The sequence below is a fragment of the Thunnus maccoyii genome, chromosome 11 (genome assembly GCF_910596095.1).
Source record: "Thunnus maccoyii chromosome 11, fThuMac1.1, whole genome shotgun sequence".
Lineage (NCBI taxonomy): Eukaryota > Metazoa > Chordata > Actinopteri > Scombriformes > Scombridae > Thunnus > Thunnus maccoyii.
In genome coordinates this window covers 12,181,170-12,202,971 of record NC_056543.1, presented here as the reverse complement: position 1 = coordinate 12,202,971, position 21,802 = coordinate 12,181,170, and the positions used below count along the sequence as shown (strand labels likewise).

Below are 21,802 nucleotides of genomic sequence, written 5' to 3'. Positions count from 1 at the left end.
ACTAGACATGTCTGGCCTTAATGAATACCCACAGTGCCCTCTACTGGACAAATAGAACTGCACTTTTAACTTGATCTTTGACGAGAGTAATAATGAACAGGAGTCCCAGTTTAGTAAACAGGGGTTTTCATCAATAAAAAATTAAATTTTGTTCCGACCTGTAATTGCACTGCCCTGTGCCTTAACCACACTCTGAAAATATGGTGTAAACTTGCCTGGATGGTAAACCTCTGGAGACCTGTGAGATCAACAGTTCAACAAAGAAACAATAAATAACAAATCAATGTCCATTATTGTGTATATTTATGTTTCTCAAATAGCAATCTTGGAGTTTACCCTTGATCACAGGGAAATATTGTTGTAATATTGTTTTAGTATCAGCAAAGCTCAGTTTGTGCAGTCATGTAAGACCTGCAGTACTATACACACAGTTACTACAGGGCCCACATCACTAACTGGTTGATGCTTATTTATGTGAGTCACTCATAGCAGATAATGTTATGAAATGAAAACGACTGTAACAATTAGTCTATTTATCGATTAGTTGATCAACAGAAGATTTATCATCAACTACTTTGACAACTGATTTATCATTTTAGTCATTTAAGCATAAATGCAAAAGAATTTTTCAGTTGTTTCAGTTTCTCAAATGTGAGAAGCTTTTCTGTGTTATACATGATAGCAAACTGAATATCTTTGGATTTTGGACTGTTTGTCAAGTATAACAAGGCATTTGAGGGCATAACAATGAGCTCTAAGTAATTAGTGGGCATTTTTCACTATTTTCTAAAGCTTTATCGAAAAAACAATAATCAGGAAAATAATTGGCAGATTAATCAATAATGAAAATAATTGTTAGTTGCAGCCCTACTTGTCTACTCTTGTTTGAAGCATACAAATCCTTATCTTGGGGCTACTTTCTATTCCAAAATCTGTTATTTCTGGTCAATTGTAGTTAGATTAGAGTTACTGCAGTTTTAGTTAAAGTATAGTTTATAATTCAACAACAACTATGGCAAGCCTGTAGGTTTTTGTGTTGTAAAATCCTTTTGAAAATAGTGGAATATCTAACAAAATAAAAGGTAAATGGTAGGCCGAACATATTATTCTGACTGCACAATGTGTGGACCGTTCTAGTTGAGTAACCTGCATTCAGAGGAAGGGAAGCTTATGTGTTAGTGAACATAACTATACTTTGACAAGACATCAATATACATAAGTCTATTTTAATGCAGGAGCTGTCTGACAGCGGCTGCCAGCACAGCAGAAGCAAACCCCCCCCAACCCAACACCCCCAGGACAGGGTGCTCCTCAGACGCTTTAATCTTAAATGTACAGAATGTGCAGAATTATGATCCTATGGAAATGATGCAAATAATCACGCTGCCGTTCTCCATTAGTATGTGACAGCACTGCATTATGCAATGCAACGCATAGTGTTCTGTCCACCCACCACCATTGCATTCAGAATGCAGAGTGATGGTGTACATGTCTAATAAATATTGCAGGAGGATACATTTGGACCATCTACCCCGCTGCATAAATCAAGACACTTTCCAACCCCACATTATCAAGGCTTCACTTGGCTGCATGGCTGCTTGGCCCTTCTGCTCTCCAGCAACTGTCAGTGGTTACTCATAAGCATCTGTGTGAATATACCACCATATTTGTCTACACTCTCTAAAGATCAGGATATATCCCACACTATCTGTAGCCTGTTTATATTCTGAATACACTTAAATTGAGCACACAAGGGTTAGCTCATGAATGGAAAGAATAGTTATTGGTATAGGGTCCAGAGGTCCTCTCCTGGAAAATGTTGGTAATGTTCCCCACTACTACACACTTAACCACAGTTTGGATTTTTCATCATAAAGAACAAATGACCTACAAATCTCAGACAAAAGCTGGCAATATAGTATAGCAAACATTTTTACACATGTAGGTTCAAGGATGCAAAGTACATAAATACTTAGTAAGCTAATTTCCTTTAATGACATTTAGGCATATTCTGTATAGTATTTCACTTATATTAATTAACCTTTTTCCACCATTAAATCAATGCTATTTTCTTACTTAATGAGCTGGTTAGAAGCTATATGTTGTTTAGCAAGTCCTATAACTGTTATATACAGATATATTATAAGCAATGCATATCAACATTATTTAACTTGAAATGTTAGTTTTATAGGACTTTTGCATTTTGACTTTTCACAGCTGAAACAGCAATAATATAACTAATAACATTAACTATGGTTCTTAGTAAGCCAGTGATATAGTATACAAAATACCATGAACCAAGAACACCTAATGCAGCCAGTTATTGATATAATTTAAACTTGTGCTTTTCCTGCTAATAACATATTTATAGGTCTATACCTTCCTATTGTGACGCAATACTGAATCACTGTAGGTTAGTCAGACTTTTAGTTATCAACAGAAAATAAATCTTTTAAGTTCGAGTGAAAAAAATCTCTATAATTTGATCCAAACTGAACACAAACATCTAAAACACAAAATTATTAACTGCATAACTTTTTCCAACATATTTCTACACAGCTAGCGTTAGCTATAAGCTATCATCACTTGTGCAGACACCTGCTTCTTTAGAAGTCACATAAGTTGAACAGAAACTCTGTCTAATCACTCAGGATAGATAGGTTTAGATTTAATACACCTATATCTGTATCAGTATGTTTTCATGTTATTGCTAGCGCTCAACATTTAACTAAAAATATCCCTCTTCCGGATGCTAACACCAAAATCATCGTTTTTGCATTGATTTGTCATTCTCTCAGCGCCAAACTTTGAAAAACAACCCACAGGTGTTTTAACTACACTCACCTCACTGCTATGAGAGCATCCTTTATCCGGGTAGGATGAAAAATATTATTTGTGCTGCTCAACAATAATGTGAAATGTACATGCATGATTAACGCTAGCTAACGTTACATGACAGAAACAAACCGAGGCTAGGTTGTTGCTCAGCTGATGGGATATCACATTGAAGGACAAGAGTATAGGATTTATTGGCATCTAGGGATGAGTTTGCAGATTGCAACCACGACTATAAAAAAAAAAAAATTAAATTAAAAAAAAAACGTAGTCACTGTAACATCACCCATTGGTTTATGGATTCCCGTTCTGAAGCCTCTTGTTTACCATTTTGGCCATCGCCATCTTGGATTTTTGGAGCCGGAAGTGATGAAGAGTGGCCATATTTGGACAAGAGGATAGAGCTAACCCTAACGCTACAGCATTACAACATATCATCGAGCACTTTATCAGGAACGCCTGTGCAATCTAACAAATATTTCATCCACTCCATTGACATACATGAGGGGGGCAAAATATACGGACAATTTTTCAATATAATGCACTCCAGTACACCACCACCACCCACTACGACCTCAATAATAAAAAAGTAGATTTATCACCTTTCTGACAATGTCAACAAAAACTGAAAATGTATAAACTTCGTAAAAGTAGAATTCATGGCAGAGCTGTTGTATTGGATTGCATTTCATTGCACAAGTGCTGTTAACAAAGTGCTCATTGAGTGTATCAGTAGGCAATAAAGACATGACTGAAGGCAGAATTTGGCAGATCAAAGCTCATAGGAAAATTATACTGGAATAAAGGTTATGCAGGTTATCAAACGGAAATTACATTATAAAAAGCAGGCAAAATAACAGCAATAACACCTTACATTACAACAAAGTCAAATACAACCACAAACTGCAACTACAAAACCACAGTGATTAATCAATACAATATTGTGTATACTGTAATACTGTAAATACAAATATTTAGGTCTGGCTCACTCAGCAGTCATTGCTGATAAAAAATAAATGGCAGGTTTCACTGAACAATACCTTATCTTACAAACACAGACACTGCTAGCCTCAATTATAAGACAAACACACATAATCTTTTTGTTAGATCACTTTAATTAGGTACCAAACATTTCTTTTTTATTAGAAATAGGTCACTTCTAATAAAAATGATGTCACAAACATTTCACTATCCTTTCATTCGTATTCCCTTTACCAGTTAATCAATTTCATTTACAGAAAAAATTCTTGCTTGTAATTGTCATAAAGCATTGCCATGATGTATGGAATAATGTAACTGAAATTAATAAATTTGTTGTAGCCTAAAAAAAGGTGTAAAAAAAAGATATATAATGAATTCAGTGTGACTATTTCCTGTATGATCTCAGAGTTATTGGAGTGGTTTAAGACTTTAAGGCCACTTGAAAGCTACCTGCTGAGCTGGAGCTCAAGAAATACAAAGAGTGGCTGATGAAATCAGTCATGGTCAAAGCGTACTTGAGATGAAACTGAAACACGCCCACAGCCAGGTGGAGGTGGATATGAAAAAGTACTTCAAAACTGAGGCAGCCTATATGGTCAGCCTGTAAGACAGCAAAACTGGAGATCAGGGGTTTTTTTCCCCCAAACTCTGTGCTCTTCAGTCACATCTCTGCAGGGGTAGAACATTTGATTTATTATTAGTTATTAAAAGAAAAATAAAGGAATGAAATAAAAATCATATGAGGAAAATATCATAGCTTAATGTTTGCTGCTCCATAGTTGAACACTTGCATCATTTAAGTACAAGTGAGCAATCTGAGTATTTCTAACCTGAGGGCAGGCTCAGACTTTGGCACCCTGTTGGTTTTTCCAGCGGCTGATATGTGGTTTCTGGTCCGTGACTGAAAATACATGGCGTGTCTGAATGATGGGGAGAAGTCTCCACTGGCTAATTTGGACCACATGGGAGCCAATGTCACTCTGTACAAGAGCAGTAAACTGTAAGAGATGCATAAACCCTTTACTGCAAAAAAACAAATATTAGATGTCCTTTGTGATTAATTACTGATATGTTTATTTTTCCACTGGTTGTCAGTCATTGATGAGTCTTTTTTTCACACTCTGATAAAAGCTATAACAGAGCAGATGAGGGAATAGGATGATCATATAAAATTACGTACATATCAACAACTTGATTATTTACACTTCATAAAAAGTGTTGTTTTTTATGTTCTGACAGATTTTATTAATGGCAATGACATTTGAATATTTAACATTTTACACTGCTGACACATTAAAGCACTATTCTGCCAAGATGCAGAGATCCTGTAACCAGATTTTTTATGTAAATGATTGTAGGAATCGCAGCTGACCTGTCAGTCAAGTTTATTTTTATACCACTAGCCTGATAATCAGACAGAAGTTGACATTTAATTTCACTCAATTATTATGTTAAATATTATATACTTGGCCAAATCACTGAAAACATTGGAGATGTGCTTTACAGGCCTTTAGGGAAACGGAAGAAAGTGCAGATGAGGCAATTCGAACAGAGCTTACCCCTCCTTGGACAGCTAATTGTGAAATTAATGAATTAACTAATTACTATAAAGTATAGCAAAATTCACAGAATATGTAAAGGCATATATTATATTTTAAAACAAGAAATCCACTGGATACATCTTTCAAACTGATGAGGAATAAGTGCAGCAAAAAGACTATAGAGCAAAATAAGACTACATCATTTTTGAGCTGCATAAAGTGATTTTTTTGACCACCCGGGGTAGACAATGCACTGCAGCAGAGCCAGTTTATGGCTCTAAGTATTCAACTTCTCAAGTGCTTTTTGCTTAAGTGTTAGCAAACACTTGCATACTTACAGAAATAGAACAACATGGTCATTGGAGTGGTCTTTCTGTTCACAATCAAATATAGGTATTACTGTTGTTTTGGCTCTTATTTGATCTACCACCTCCTGGGGAAAATAGCTCTCGAATCAGTGTTTCAGGTAGCACACAGTCATCTTGTGCAAATGTTTTTTGCAGCTACCAATGTTTTTATATCAGGGGAGGGAACTGCAAAAACAGGCTAAATGTGGCTGAAATCTGCATAAAACTGCAGAATGATGTGTTGATTTCCATTAATACAAAAAAATGTAGCTTAGTGGAGCTTTAAATTACTAATAATACTATAAAGACTGGGGAATTCATTCACTCAGGAATTCAGATGTAGGAGATCTTTAGCATCACACAGCATTTACAGCACCTGCTCACGTAAAATGTAGACCAGTGCCATTGCATTGTTGTGTCAAGTGCTGTAAATAAAACTGTTATTTGGACAAAGGTCATCCACTTTGTACAAATGGTCCACAGTCAGACACTAATAACACAACAACAACGCCAGGTCAAAGTAATTAGTACAATCTGCTAAGATTTTGTGTGTAATAACCTCTTGTAGTCCTGATGAATGCCTCATTATTTGTTTATACCCTAGATTAGTTTGTTCTTTTGTTAATCCTTGTGCTCCATATCTAGAAGCCCTCACCAATACTTTTAAATGGAGCAGAGATGATAAAATACAGTGTGCTGTGCTTTGTAATACAAGTTTATGGCAGCATTGTGCACTGAGAGTAAGAAATGTTTGCCCAATTTCATGTTCATGCAGTTGTACTGCTCCACATTTAATGGTTTTTACTTATTTTCAGACATTGTCTGTGTTAAATCCTGTGTTAAGAGGTATTTGACCAGAGAGAGAGCAGCTGAGTTTATGAAAGTTCAGTCTGCTGAGAAGTGGAACTAAGACTGTTTTCAATGTGGGGATTGTGACGTGGCTTTAAGCCCCACAGTATTAAACTTGCCAAAGCATACAGTGAAAGACACAAAATACAAATTGAGGTACAAAACATGGAAATGGGTTTTTAATCAAACTGCATGGGAACTTTGTGAATTTATGTTTCAAGAGCTGTAACTAATGCTACATTCAAAATCAGATGAAAACTGTCAGCTGCTATACTGCAACTAATCACAACCACACCACACCAACTTTTTTTATTTAGCGTATTTAGTGTTACGAAGGTATGAATCACAGCAAAATTAGTCAGTCATCATTTGAGCAAAAATGTCGGCACTGTTTTATCTTGCTAAACCATGACTCAGTATGTCCTTGTCCAATAACACTTTTCTTAGGAAACATAATTGAGTAAATGAGAACAAGAAGAGAGCAGAGTGTCATATACCTCTATAAATATACTTATGAGACGACTACGTGACTAATCCAGACTTATTTAGACTTATTCAGACTTACTTATCAAGTGCAACTTTACATTTATAATACAACAATACAATATATTCAGCTATACTTTTCACAATTTTCTCTCTTTTGTAATATACTGTATTTTACTGAAAGATAATGATAAATTCTCCCTCTAAAGTAGTCTAATGCCCTTCCCAGCTAGGACACCTAGGAGATAAAGAAAAGAAAGTAGCATAAAACACAGTTTATTTAAATTTGGGTGATTTAGAGATGATCTAAGGATTATGCAAAAGTTCAAATACGTATTTCTGCACAGTGCTGACAGTAGGTGCTGTCATGTTTGTAACATGAGCGCAACTTATAATCCTCCGAGTTGAGACAAATTTGTCGTCTAGTTGGTGTTTCTGTCTCAGGAGGCATTACGTTGCATTTATCAAAGTCAGAAGTCAACAACCCTGACTTAACATTTCTGGAACACAGCACATATGCTGAGTGAGGAACAAAAACGCCTGTTTTACACCTCTTAGGGGAACTGGGGAACTTTCACTCTGATGTTTCCGAGCACAGTGTAGCAAAACATTAGCATTCACTGGTGATGCATGACAGCCCAATGCTATTTTTCTTTACCATGTGAATTTGAGCAGTGTGAGATGTCAGTTTCTATTTGACAGCTCATTTGTCAGTCCTTTAGGCCTCTGTTAGGCATCTTCCTTTCAGTGTACAGACATGCAAACCCTCCACCTGGCCTCTCAGGTGGAAACAGCCCTGGACCTTTGCCCGTAGTCAACCTTGCTTCCAATGCCAGACCCAAACGCACACACACACACCATAGCTGGAAGGGAACAAAGGCCGCTGAAGCTGATTTTATGTTCTTTATTTTTTTAATATCAGCAGGCATTGGATAGTCCACTGGGGTTGCAGGCAATCATTCTTATCTCTTAGCTGGTCTGCTCTCTCAAAATAACAAAACCTTATATGATAGTAACTTCTCTGCATTCAAGCTATCAAAGTAGGAAAATCACAGACAACATTCGCAACATTTCTTTACTGTTGATATGGTGGAAATCATGAACTTCAATGTGACAAAGATATTCTAGATGTTTCCACAAACTGTGATAGAAAAAAAACCCCAATAATAACTAATCTCCTTAATGTTCTTCCTTTGTAAATCTTTTTTATATATTGTGAGTGTTAAAGCTTTGCCAAAGGTGACCCATTCTGCACACACTCTGTCTTCACAGTTAATGAAATTAGTAAGAGAAATATGTCCAAAGTGTCTCCAACAGTGGGGGCGTGTATTCCTATCTTGCACGAAAACTGTTACGATGCTTGATCTCCTTCTCTTGCACCTTGTCTTTAAGACTTCTCATCTCCTTTACAGAGTACCTCAGGGGGAGCAGTCGGAGAAGGAGACGTGTTCTGTTTATACTCGGTAAAGTGGACTCTTGTTATCTGTGGCCTTGTCAAGGATTGCTTTGCAGAAACTAAAAGGAGCCTGCTATCAAATTCCAGCTCCACGGCCATTTAACGAAGGCCCTAGGTATTTAATGTTGGCTTGTAAATTATCTGCACATCTTAAAATGTCAAAGCACACACAGAAAGAATACAGATTTTGTGGAAGAGATTTAAAAACTCTGTAAAGGCACCTCATTCTCTCTCTACATACTATTGCATATATTATTGTAAGCATCGCTAGCAGTGGAGAATTAGTCCTACCTCACACCTGAATTCACTCTATGCGGTCATCAAGATTACACATGTTACATATACTTTTTTGAAAATCATTTTTGAAGCCTGGGGTTTAGTTTTACCAGTAAAAATCTCTTTAGTAGCTGGAACCCAGAAATCTCTCCTTTAAGCCGTAATATCACTACATGACAATCATACAGCTAGTAATTTTCAGCCTTGCAAGTGGCACGGCTTTATGGATAGCAATATTGGTCTGTCAGTCGGTCGGTCAGCTCAACACTTTGGTCCAGAGTGAAATATCGCAACATCTATGTGATGGATTGCCATGAAATTTGGTTTAGGCATTTGTGTTCCCCTCGGGATGCATTGTGATTTTAAAGAATGAGGGTGGCAATTTTCCATATTTTTCTTATTGTCAACAAATCTCATGTGCAAAGCTAAATCCTTTAACTTTTCATCTTGCACCATCGTCATTTTGGTTCATGACCAAATACTTAATGAAACTAAATGAAAACTAATGATATTGGCTATACTTTGTGTTTAGTGCTCTAGCAAATGATATCCCACTAAACAAGCTAAACTAAGATGGTGAGCATATAAACATTACACCTGCTAAATATCAGTATTTTAGTCATTGCGATTGTGTTAGTATGCTGATGTTAGCATTGAGCTCAAAGCACCGCTGTGTCCACGTATAGCCTCACAGAGCTGCTAGTGTAGCTGTCATCTTATTTTGATTCAAATATTGCTAAATTCTGATTGGTGCAATGAAATACAGTACATGACATCACATTTTCTAACCAGTGGGAAGACGACAGACAAAAACAAAAATACAGAAAATACAGAAGTTTGATCTCACCACTAGATACATTTAGCAGCAGTTCTGGAGCTTTTCATTGTATTATATGATCTTCCTCAGCAGATGGTGTAGCTTAGTTGTCATGGAATTGCAGATGCTCACATTTCCATTCCTCTTAGCACTTTCAAGACGTCTTGTCTTTGTACTAAACCTCTACCCAGCTGTCTTTGGCTACTATGGCTAAATGTGGTTTAAAAAAAAAAAAAGCTCAGCAGCCAGCTACTTCCAAGATCTGCGCCTCAAAGAGATCTGACTGTCAGCAAACGACATGTCAGTGGCTGCTAAAAGGACTTCTAACCTGTGGAAGTGGAAGAAATTGATTTTTTAAAAAGAGCATATTTAGATGCTTGCCTTGAAAAGGATGTATTCTCTGTATTTTTACCTCCTCATTTTGGTTCCTGGAGTAATTTCTTTTGACAAAATGCTCTTGTCTAAATGGCAATTTCACAAACATATATAAGAGGCAGTGATTAGAGATCTTCAAATAGGAACATCTCACTTCTGAGTAGTAGGGATTAGTAGACACCTTCAGGCAGGAATGACGGTAGAAATACACCAGCTATTGGTTGACACTAAAGTATTGCTATGCTAGATATACCTAACTCAGGTTGTGAAAGATTAGTATGTATGTGCATTATTCTACTTCTCATACGCCCTGAAATAGCCAGAAGCCCTAGTTTACTAAATTGGCACTGATGTGAAAATTTGCAAGCACCTTTGCTGTATTTATGCCCTCATTTACAACCTGTACTGTCACATCTTAGTGCCCTCTGATCAACTCATAACTCTTACATGTGTCCTCATCAGAGATTCCTGTTAAAACAGTGTGACCATAATGCATTCAGCCACAGGAGACTGTCCAAAGGGTAATAGAAACGCTTTGGCTTTCCTCATGCTTCATTTACAGATGACCTTTTATATTGTACTGTGTTGAGCACAACCCCTGGCATGACAGTGACTTGTCTGATAATGGAAGTTGTTAGTGTAAGAAAAGCTTGAAATGAGGAGCAAATATATCATGGGAATACAGGACGGTTAACACCTACAATATAATGCAGCATAACAAAGCTTCCTTGACAAACTGTTGTGAAGCTTTTTGTATACATTTTGCTTAAGACTGTCACAGAGGTATAAAACTAAATTATATTTTTTGGCAGTAAAGTATTGACCCTTGTAGGTTGTACCTGCATTGGAGATTCAATGATGTAATTATACAGTTTCTTATGTAATGACTATTCATTCTTATAGAGTCATGAAGAAGCCACTCAAAAACAACTTCATCATTTGTTTGCTTTCAATAGTTGCACAGAGGACGTCTGAACCCTCTCGGACTCCCCTTGTGAGATAAACACTTTCTGTTTGAAGTAAGTGAAGGTATTTAATCCAACAACACTTACTGTCAGGAAACAAGTGCGGAAAGGCGGCATCAGTGAGGTAGCAGGTCTCTCAGTGTGATGGCTGCTGTGCTGTTTGTTTGATGTGGACTTGTTCTTTCTAGTTTTACCCCTGAGAGGACATTATGCCAGTAACCTCAGTTTGTAAATCACAAGCAAAAGATGATTGATTCTGTTTAGTTGTGCAAGTCATCGTATGAGGCCCTACAATTTACATTTTGTTTTTTGACTTTGTTTTGTTTTTGAATTTTGTTGAACTGCATCACTTCAGAAGCATTTTACTGAGATGATTGTGTCTCAGTTTGACATGTTGTCCTTCACTGAAAAATACTGTTTCCCTTGCAAAGGCTTAGAAACCAGCATGATCGACATATATACAAAAAACAGAGAAGCAATAAAAAAATATCAAGATGCTAATGACACAAATGGGGTTTTGAACATTTAGTATGTGGTCCTGTCTGTGTTCATGCATTTCTAACACCACCTACAACACAGTTTATTTTAAATATACTCTGTGTACTAGACTAGTATGTCACCAGAACTCATCAGTGATATTTTATTTCCCCTCACCTGGTGACCTAATGTTGCCTGAGACACATTAAAACTAGAATAGTACAAAGACTAGAATCGTTATCATCTTTTGTGACAGCTCACTAAAGGTGTCATAAAAGAGCTGCCACCTCTGAGTGACCTTTTTTCTTCCTGCTGTCAGTGCTAATTATTTCAGCTTGTCAAGACACAGCCTTGCACCAAAGGCTACTGTGGGTTTTGTTACAATGTCAAGACTGTATAAATAAACATGTTGCATTTATTTTTTAAAGTTCAAAATATATTATTGACAAGGCTACCATCTCATCACTTGCATACTTGGATTGGTTATGGAAGAAATTATATAATTGAATGTAACTTACCTACAATAAGGAGATTGATGAAAACAAACCTCCCAAAACAACAAGGAAAAGCTGTCACAAAAACTAGAGGAGCAGAGAAGCTAAAATCTCTACTTCATGGATTTTTTTTTTATAGACTGAAAAAGGTGGGTACACACACTTGCTGACAGCTGAGATGTCTTCTGACTCACCAGGCTACAATGTGGTTCATGTCAGGAAAAAAAAAAATCTTAAAAAGATTTAAATCCGGCTTTTGTCACATGTCACTTTTGCTATCTTTCCCTCCTTATGGTTTATGTCACCCTGTCCTGTATATTTTCTTCTTTTAACACCCCCGTCCCCGGATCTGTGCTTCGCCTGCTGAACACCGATTATGTTTCTGACCTCAGCTCCCTAACAAGCAGAAAAAAAAATACCCGAACAACAACATGTTATTTACTTTTCAGTAAATAATTTTGTATTAGGATCAACAAGCTCTACCCCCACTGTGAGCAGTTCTCAGACATAAACAGATGTAATGTTTCACCGTTATGGGAGTTAAAAGCCTATTTGATCTAATGAATTTTAGAAATACCTTCCATGTGGAGTTTTGAGGTTGTAGCCAAATTGATGAGGATCCCACCAACAGGATAAAACACTGTTATGAGGGACACTAACTGGAATGAGGCACTTTTGTGGAGCAGTAAGGCATCTGAATAAACACAGGCACCTCCTTTTGAAAGCTGAAATAAACTCATCATGAATAAAAATGTACATTAACTTGTTTTTTTGTTGCCTTTCATGGGAGGTGTGTGAAGAGACTTGATTAAAATATATCACGCTGCAGTTCCAGCATTACGATTTACATCACTCCTTAATAGACAAGTCTTATTGCAATAATTGGAACAAAAGTGCTGAAGTGATCATGAGCGCTAGAGGGCTTAATAAGTGAATGTTAATGTGCTGTATCCATAAACTAGAACAGTTCCTCTAGTGATTGCGAATGCACAATTTAAGTATCTGCTGTTGCTGTTTATGTAGCAGATTCTAAAGGCCCCCCTGCTAAGTTCACATTTTAAAAAGCATCATTACTTGATTGCGATGTAAATCTCAACCCTCCTGATTTATTTTGCTGGTAGTCAATTTTTACTGACAATGACGATGCTAAAAAGGTTTTAATCAGAGCTTCACACAAATAATAACCTCTAAAAAATTAACCACAGTCTGTAGCCAGTAATTTTTATTTTCTAATGATTCCCGTTTGTCTCAAGTTTGGTCAAGGATGCCCTTGAGAAACAGAACGTGGTCATCTATAAACATCTTTTTTTTTTTACATCATATTACATCCAACCAAATATATTATACTAGTGTCAGCAGTAATTTTACAGTTCGGTAAAGTTAATAAAAAAACAATATAAACATCTGGCATGACAGCACTTTTCAAGGTGAATCAACATGCGTGATTAGCCTCTCTCTAATATTGCTGACACCCAATGATGCATAAAACCTTGAGGACAAATATATAAAAATCTATCTTTCAAAACTATTTAACGAATGTCCCATATCTTCCCTTTTGACATCTTATATACAGTAACTCAGAGCCAGTGCCGGCACGCGTCCAGCTGCATCCTTCATCAGTGACAGTAAGTGGACAGGGCGTGATGAAGATTAACTAGAGAATAATTTGGTTTTTGAAGCTGCGGTTGAGGTCTTTGTGTGGGAGGACAATGGAGTTGAGTATAATCACCTCACAGGGGATGGTCACGTTACAACCTGAGGAGACAAACAAGGCTGTATTCAATCTGTGCAGTGTAGTGCAATGCACAGTACTATGACATTACATTTCAGTTCAGTAAATCTCACTTCTGGCATTTGATGTGTTTCACATTTCTGGTTTGTCGAATGAACAGAAGAAAAAAAAAAAAAAAAAAGAGGTAGTTAGCTTAAACAGCAATTTCCACCATGGCTGCACAAGCAAAAAAAAAAAAAGAACATCACAGAAAGAAACTTACAGAAAATGAAATGACGATGGAAAGTGAAGTGCAAAAACTTCTTTAAAGATGAAGACAAATGACAGATGGCATAATGCAAAGTTTCAGTAATGCTTCTTGTTCATCTGTCGAGCCTTTAAATTTCTGACAACCTCAGAGGAAAATGCTGAGGAGAAAAATGCAGCTTTGATACTGATGAATATTTAACAATTCATCTGAGGAATGCGAGTTTCACTTAAGGTCAGATGATGCTTACCAAGAATAGTAATAGAGGGTGTGAGTTTTCCTTCTCTGAAGAGGGTCTCGCTGTCAATCTTTGCATAGGGATCATTGGGGTTTGGGTCACTTGGGGTTCCTTCTACTCTTGCCCACTTTCCAATTGTGCTATCCCATCCCACAATGCTGTTCAAAACACAGCAGTGATCCTTAAGGAGAAATAATGACAAAAAACATCTTGAGTTAAACATTAAACACAGTGTTTTAGGTATTCAGATATGCTGTAGATAGCAGATACTGTTCCTACATGTGAAAAAACAGTGGATATGGTGAAATCAGTGTACTTCAGTCAGTGTAACATCAGATTAAAAACGCGGGGTGTTTATTTGAAAGTGTAGCTCAACTAACAAATTGTCCTTGTAGGCTATATGCAATTAAAAGCAAATAAGTCGTCTGCAGTCTAAATTTATTTTGGAGGCACCCAGTAATCACTGATGGGACATGGGATTAAATTATGCCAACCTCCAAATCGTTAAAAATTACATCTTTGCGAGAGACACAGGCAACAATATTTCTTGTGTGACAGGGGAGCTTAAAGATACATGTTTGGATGTCACCAACAGTGAATGGGCAAATAAATCTGCAATTCATTTGAGTCCCAGTTTAGTTCAAAACTCAATGGGCCTCATTCACAAACACTGCATCTTATAAACCGTGCGTACCAACGTTTTTAAGCACAAATCCAGGATTCATCAATATGCTCCTAACTGAATTTGTTCTTACTCTGTGATCAAATTTAGAACTGCCTTAGACCATGTGTACGCACAAATCATAAATGTCCCACAGTCTTCAAAAATGATACAGTCAATATTTATTCAATGTAAACGGTATATTGGAACCACAATTACTTAAAAAATGATTGGGCCTCAATGTAAAACATTTAAAATTGTGAAATTACTATCATGTTTTGCAGTGAGTGTTAATATTTTCAGTGTAAAACATCTTGGCACCGAAGTTGCAATGGACTTCACTTCCACTGCAGTACATGACACCAAAATACAAAACCAGTGTGGGTGAGAAAAAACCCCAGAGTGTCTCAAGAAAATGCACAAAATCAGAGCAACCAGCAACCAGAAAAGTGCTTCTACTTGTCTGTTATGTGCAACGTACGTACAAACTGCTGTATATTTACAAGGGCTTACCTGAAGAGTCGCACCATGTAGGATGATGGATTCGCGAACTCTGACCCCAGCACCAATAGTCACTCCAGTCCCGATGGAGACATTGGGACCCAACTGCAAAGAGAAAAAGAAGAAATTATCTTAAGTGATCACCACTGCACAACTGCAACTGGTAAAATAACAAAGATCAACCCTCCAGGTAGGAACTAGTGACACTGTAATGAGCACACCTGTATTTTACAATTTTCACAATAACAGTTGCATATATTTCATAAGAGTGTGTGCCATTAATAGTACGTCATTCACATGTTGTATGTGTTTATGGTGTAAAGTGCAATACAATAGGGAAAGACACTTACCATAGCAGTGGGGTCAATGTTGGCTGTAGGATGAATATAGACATTACCTAGAGAAACAAGAGGAAGTGTGAAAAGACTTGGCTCCAACATTAGAAAGGAACAAAGCTACAGAAGATCAATGAATCTCACCACTGATTTTGGGCCCTCCCTCCTTATTTGAGGCCAGTCTTTCAGGATGAGTTGTGTGATACTGGTTGAGGTACAATCGACTGGCATAAATTGCAGACCTGAGAAAAGATCACCAAAAAAACAACAAAGTGCTTTTTTAAAGCCATACATCTGCATTATACTGCTCATTTTGGAATCCAATATCTCCCCTCTCCTCTGACATTTAATAAGCTACAGGGTTATACATGTTGGAAAGATAACTTTATTCCCTATTGGATCTGACAGCATTTATGACATATAAACTCACCCTGCAGATTTTATCTGGCTCCAGAAGCTGAGGGTTTTATACACGTAGAGTTTGCCCTGCCCTGCCAGGGCAGTGAAAATGTCCTGCTCCAGCCGGATGGCCTCTGCTCGGTGCCAGCCGTTGGTTGGCTCCTCTCTGCAAGGGGACAGATTTACAAACCAGAGCCAGGGGCCTCATTTATTAAAATAAAATCTTTTGTGCAAAGTTAAAGGTGAGAATGAAAGTCAAGACAAAGTTGATATTTATACAGAAACTTGTACTAAACTCACTATCAGGTATGGCTGCAATGATTTCAATATATTCTTTCCCTAAATTTATTGAAGGATCAAGTAAACCATTTTTAAAAAAAATAAGGCACCTGTTTCCTAAAAGCCATAGCATAAAAATGGAGGTATTACATGATAACCTAAATACTAAGTGGATGATGAGACACTGTAGCTGAGGGTTCTCGCTCATAAACATACCAATTTAAAAGCTGTATTTTAGTCCTTAGTGTTTTAGTCTTTAGTCCAACTTTACCTTTCTGTTTGCCCAGTGACCAATTTAAATACACAGAATTTCTTGGGCCTAAAATTACGCCAGTAATGAAAAAAGAACACTTAAAAGAATTGAGAATGAATGCCCAGTGCTTTACCTTCACCCTACTTGTACTTAAATAGTCTTTGTGATTTTTAAAATATCCAGTTATGTGCAAAACCAACCAAGTAGTCCCTCTTAAAACTAAACAGAAACACGAATCTACTGCCCTACTATCCAGCCCCAAGAATTAAATGAGAGCACTGAGTTAAAATGCACCACTGGTAATAACTTTAATGGTGTCAGTGCTGGATTGAAACCAAAGCTGATTACCTAGTAGTGATCCAAAACTTAAGTAGATGGGTCTATGTGTTCCATATTAATCAGGGTCTCTGGCATAGTGTATTGTGAGAGCCCCGAGATGAAGCAGAATGTTAAATATTGATGAAAAGAATATTTTAAAGGATTACACCCATAATCGAAGTTTTACCAAAAAGGAAGGGATATGGTTAGAGGCAAAGTTGGCCCTGAGAGATTTTGCAGCAGAACTCTTTTTATTTCTTTAAAGTATCTCTGATGTGTTCATAAATTGTGCTGATTCAGTGCCAATCTTGATTTAAGTGCTATTGATGTTAGTAGGTGAATTATGCACATGTGGTTTGACCTTTCGTGATATACTGTAATTTAACTGTCCTTGGGGTGCCAGGTGTTAGATCTACTACACTATAACAAACATATGAAAACACAAAAAGTGAAAAGTGTCAAAATTTTTTAAAACAAATAAACAAAGAAATACAGCTTCTGTGAGTGAGAAGGGTGCAGTCTTTCCACATGCACATTTACGCCTTAATCAGAAAGGAGCTTTTTGTTGTGTTCAGAAAAAAAACAAAGTGGGGAGTCTAGCAGCTAACAAATAGAGAGAGGATTTATAAAAGGTACAAAGTCATTACATAATTCTCACTGGCAACTATGTGACACAAAGTTTCGCTATCTCCAAGCTATCTAATTAGTCTGTTGCTAACTAGAGAAACAAAAACAGGGACAACATAGAGGAAAATAAAAATAGACATGAGAAAGTCTGACATCCTCCTCAGGAGAACAAGCTACAATAGGGTTTGCTTTTCTGGACAAAGATTAAACCTAATACTAGACTAAGGAGTTTGTCCAATGGATATCTTCACCGAATGTTGTCTTTAGTGTGAGACAAGGCTTAATCTCTGCCAGGCAAACTCCCCCAAAATGCCCCCATAATAATAATGCACATTTTCAGGGCAAATTATGAAAAAAAGCTGCATTCAAAATGGAAGGTTTATAATTTAGAGGAAAAGTGTGCAGAGGAAGTGCATGAGAGACATTCACAAAGCATCAATTTCAGCTCAATCTCAGCCTTATAATGGGTTATATTTATATACATTGGGGTCCAAGAGTCTGAGACCATTTTCCCATTCAGGTGAATGGGAAAATGGTCTCAGACTCTTGGACCCTACTGTAGCTCACACCACGTTCTAAGTGCTCTATAATCACACCGTGCAGCCTAAATGTACCAACTTACCCATCGTATGGATATCTGATGATTGTGTGAGGAAACAGAAATGGCAGGAGAAGGGAAGGAAAAAAGACAAATGAAGAGGACCAAAGAAATGGAATAAATAGTATTCACATGCATCCCCACGCACAGATCCCCGAGAGGGAGCACTTCAACTCACAACAACATGTCCTGTTGATTCTTCTGGAAGAATGTGCCAATATGCTGGAAGATATCTGGGTTAAAGAGGTATATACCGCAGTTGATGATGTCACTCACAAATGTGCTGGGCTTTTCCACATAATGCAAGACCTGAATAAAAAAATAAATGAATAAAGAGGAGCAGTTATGATTGAGCTGGCAGTAATGCATGACTATTAGGGGAAATAAGACAGGAAGGGTTAAATACCTCATTTGTTTCCTCGTTTTCAACAATGCAGCCATAGTTCATGGATTGCTTTCTGTTTGCCTGAGAAAAGAAGAAAGGCAGTCTGATTTAGGATACATTAACTTCTGTTTTAACATCAAGGATGTGATACAAATATTTCAATGAAGTCAAGATACTAAAACAACACAAAATAAACAGTAATCAAAACACAGAAAGAAAACTTTTTAGAGATGTACATGTTCTATTAAAGACAATAACAACTGTCAATAATGAAATCTCACCGTTGTCCCGAGGATAACAAAGCTGTTTGGTTCTCCATGTTCCTTTTGGAAGCTGAGCATCTCTGTTAGGGGAAATGCTGAGCAGACATCTGCATTCAGAACAAAGAATGCCTCTGGACTGCCAGAGACAATCTGATCTCTGAAGTGATAGATGCCCCCTCCGGTACCCAGGGCTGCATACTCCTGCAAATACCTGCGGAGCAGAGTCAAGAACAGCAAACCTGTAGTGATTCAACAGTTTAGGTGCAACATGGCAAGAAAACTACTGCTGCCCCTATATATGAAACATATGTCATTGCTATATGGAGAGTATGCAAGTTACTAAGTATATCTGTACTTGTTTATAGAGATGTAGCTAGGAGCTCTATTGTTTACTGGTGTTTGAGCTCTGTTGTTTACCTGATGGAAACTTTGAATTCCTGCTGCGCATTAAAAAGGAATCTGGTCAGTTCTTCATTTGGCTGATAAAAGCCGATGAGCAAAATCTCCTTCATATTTGGTACCTGTAGCACAAGACATGTTTATTATTGGACTTATTTCATTTAGAACGTACTGTCCTCTGCATCAGAAGATTAGATTAACACCTACCAACTAAAAAGACAAGCTTTTTACCATTTTAACTAGATTTAAGTGATGCTATGCAGGGCCAAAACATATCAGGCCAAATTAAAATTGAATTTAACACTTATACCACCCAAAATAAGTACATAAAACATAATATGAGTACGGCGAAGTAACAAAACATTTAGATATACATTTAAATACACAAAACACAATTGGCCATGGAACCATTGATGCACATCTGCCATATACTACATTTTCTCTGTAAAATGACTCTGATATTGCAAGGATACTCACCTTGGCACATGCTTCAATGTGATGCTGCAGCATGGGCACACCAGCTACTGGAAACAAGGGTTTGGGCACTTCAAATGACAGTGGCCTAAACCTTGTGCCTGCAAAGCAATGTTCAAATAAAAGTTCAGACAACTTTTTCTTCCAGACATGAACAGTACACTATATATCATCTCCTCTCCTCTATTTTGGAAAAAAAAAACTAGGGCAAACTAACTTCAAACTTCTGGCATTTATAAAACGGCCTTCTTCACAGACAAGCAAATGTTCAGCAATACATTTGATACATTTAGGGATTAGGTAATAAATGACAAATAGAACTGATCAGCAGCAGCACTTTATTTCTGTGAAATCTACACTTTGCTTTTAAAATTCACCACTGTGTTTTATTGGAAAAATAAGCTAGCTGATATTTTAATTAAACAACATTAAATGGTGGACTGAATGCATGCCGAACTGAATAGTATATCATAACGCCATAATTGCACGTATTACTTAACTTAGTACTGTGGTACATTTGCAGTTATCCTAAAACGCCTGCTTTTTTAAATGGAGTACGTTCACTTCATACAGGGGAGAATAAGCACAATAGGTAATGAAATGAGCCAATGTTTATGCTATTACCATCAGCTAACTGATATTGTTATTTACATGTTGTCAGTTAGTGCTAAGGTCATAAAATTTATTATGATATCGATTCTCAAACGTTGTTGTATGTCTGTGTTTGTGCGGCGTCCTCTCCTTACGCCACGTCAGTGATACTTATAAACAAACTGTTAGCATTAGTAGCCTAGCTTCGCTTTTAACCACACACAGCTGACTCTAAAAAATATGACAACACAACGAAGAGATATAATTTTTCCTCACCTTTCTGGGGCCCACCAATTAAAATAACCGCCTTCAACATGTTGTCCAAGAAGCCGTAGTTTGTGACAGATAAGTTCCTGACTGATAAGAAAACACACAACCTGCTGCTCTGTGGTATAGCCTTATATTTTTCACATCCGCATTCCGCGAAGACCCGCCCTACTCTGCCTCTGATTGGCTAGTATTCATTACCTTCGTTGGTTTGATTGGTTATTTTAGGAATATCACGGCCACAGCCAATCAGAGGCAGAGTAGGGGCGGGTCTTTGCAGAGCGCATGCGAATAAGTCCGCATGTACTCGTGACGTCGGTACAATCAGATTTAAAACATGGAGCGGAGTGCAGCGACAGAAACGGAGAGAGATTGTAAAGAACTATTCACAAAACATCCTACGGCTAAAAGCATCTATGTCAGTTAAATGGTCGGTTATTATCATTGTATTTGTTTTATTTACTTTTCATTTACTTTAATTTCATTTTTTATTTTAGGCAAGGCAAGTTTATTTGTACAGCACATTTCAATAACAAGGCAATTCAAAGTGCTTTACATAAAACATAAAAGGCATCAAGACAAAATGTAAATGACAAAAACACAATACATTATAAATAGACACATTTAAATACAACTACAATTAAAGATAATTGGCAATTTAATTTAAAGGTCCCCTCTAGACATGCTGTATGCATGTATATAAAATACTCTACTCTGATATAGTTTTTCCATAAAAATGCAATTATCTTGTTAAAATCCTTAAAATTACATCTACTCCTTCTCCCTCATTAAAAATTTCAGACTCTAAAATATGCAAATATATTTAATTTCAGAAATTTAACTGCTGGACACAATCAATCCCTGCCCCTTCTCTTAGAAGCTTAGGGACCTCTGAGACACCCAGAGTTGCTCTCAGCAGCTTTGTGAACTGGTCTTTGCACTTTTATCCCATTTCGGAGGACTTCTATGGTAAAACACTTTGTGCTCCTGAGTCCTGACTGACATGTCTCTGCTGTCAAATAACTACAGGAGAAAGTGAGAGCCTCGCAAATGTTATGTGTACACTCATTAAGCGATAGTCTAATATATTTGTATTTAATGGTCAGAACAAAACAGGTAGTAAAAGCCTCCCAAATGAAAATATAACAATTAACAGATTTATAAGAAATCAGAACTAACAGAAGATCTATCATTGAACCTATCCATGTGCATCAAAGTCAAAGATAAACTAATAACAAGATTAAAAGTTGGCATTTTGATTTCAGACTTGGCAAATGGCAAATTTATCATAATCCTGGCTTCTATATTTGCAATAGAGCTGTTAGGCAAAATCTACATT

The 21,802-nt window shown here is 37.0% G+C and overlaps 1 protein-coding gene across 2 annotated transcripts; it reads right to left on the bottom strand.

Annotated features, from left to right (window-relative positions):
• Nucleotides 1-13,084: 13,084 nt before the first annotated feature.
• Nucleotides 13,085-20,629, bottom strand: gmppaa (GDP-mannose pyrophosphorylase Aa). 2 transcript variants are annotated; one of them, XM_042427309.1, is made up of 13 exons: nucleotides 20,473-20,629; nucleotides 19,609-19,706; nucleotides 19,150-19,253; nucleotides 18,751-18,943; nucleotides 18,491-18,550; nucleotides 18,263-18,393; nucleotides 18,109-18,123; nucleotides 16,041-16,175; nucleotides 15,755-15,852; nucleotides 15,626-15,672; nucleotides 15,288-15,380; nucleotides 14,126-14,294; nucleotides 13,085-13,651 (listed from the first exon to the last, which is right to left on the bottom strand). In XM_042427309.1, the coding sequence occupies exons 1-13, from the start codon at nucleotides 20,510-20,512 to the stop codon at nucleotides 13,551-13,553; spliced, it is 1,284 nt and encodes a 427-aa protein (XP_042283243.1). In that variant the 5' UTR covers nucleotides 20,513-20,629; the 3' UTR covers nucleotides 13,085-13,550. The 2 variants fall into 2 exon arrangements, with proteins under 2 accessions (XP_042283243.1, XP_042283244.1); XM_042427310.1 differs by lacking the exon at nucleotides 18,109-18,123 and having other exon boundaries at nucleotides 20,473-20,627.
• Between the last annotated feature and the right edge of the window lie 1,173 nt (nucleotides 20,630-21,802).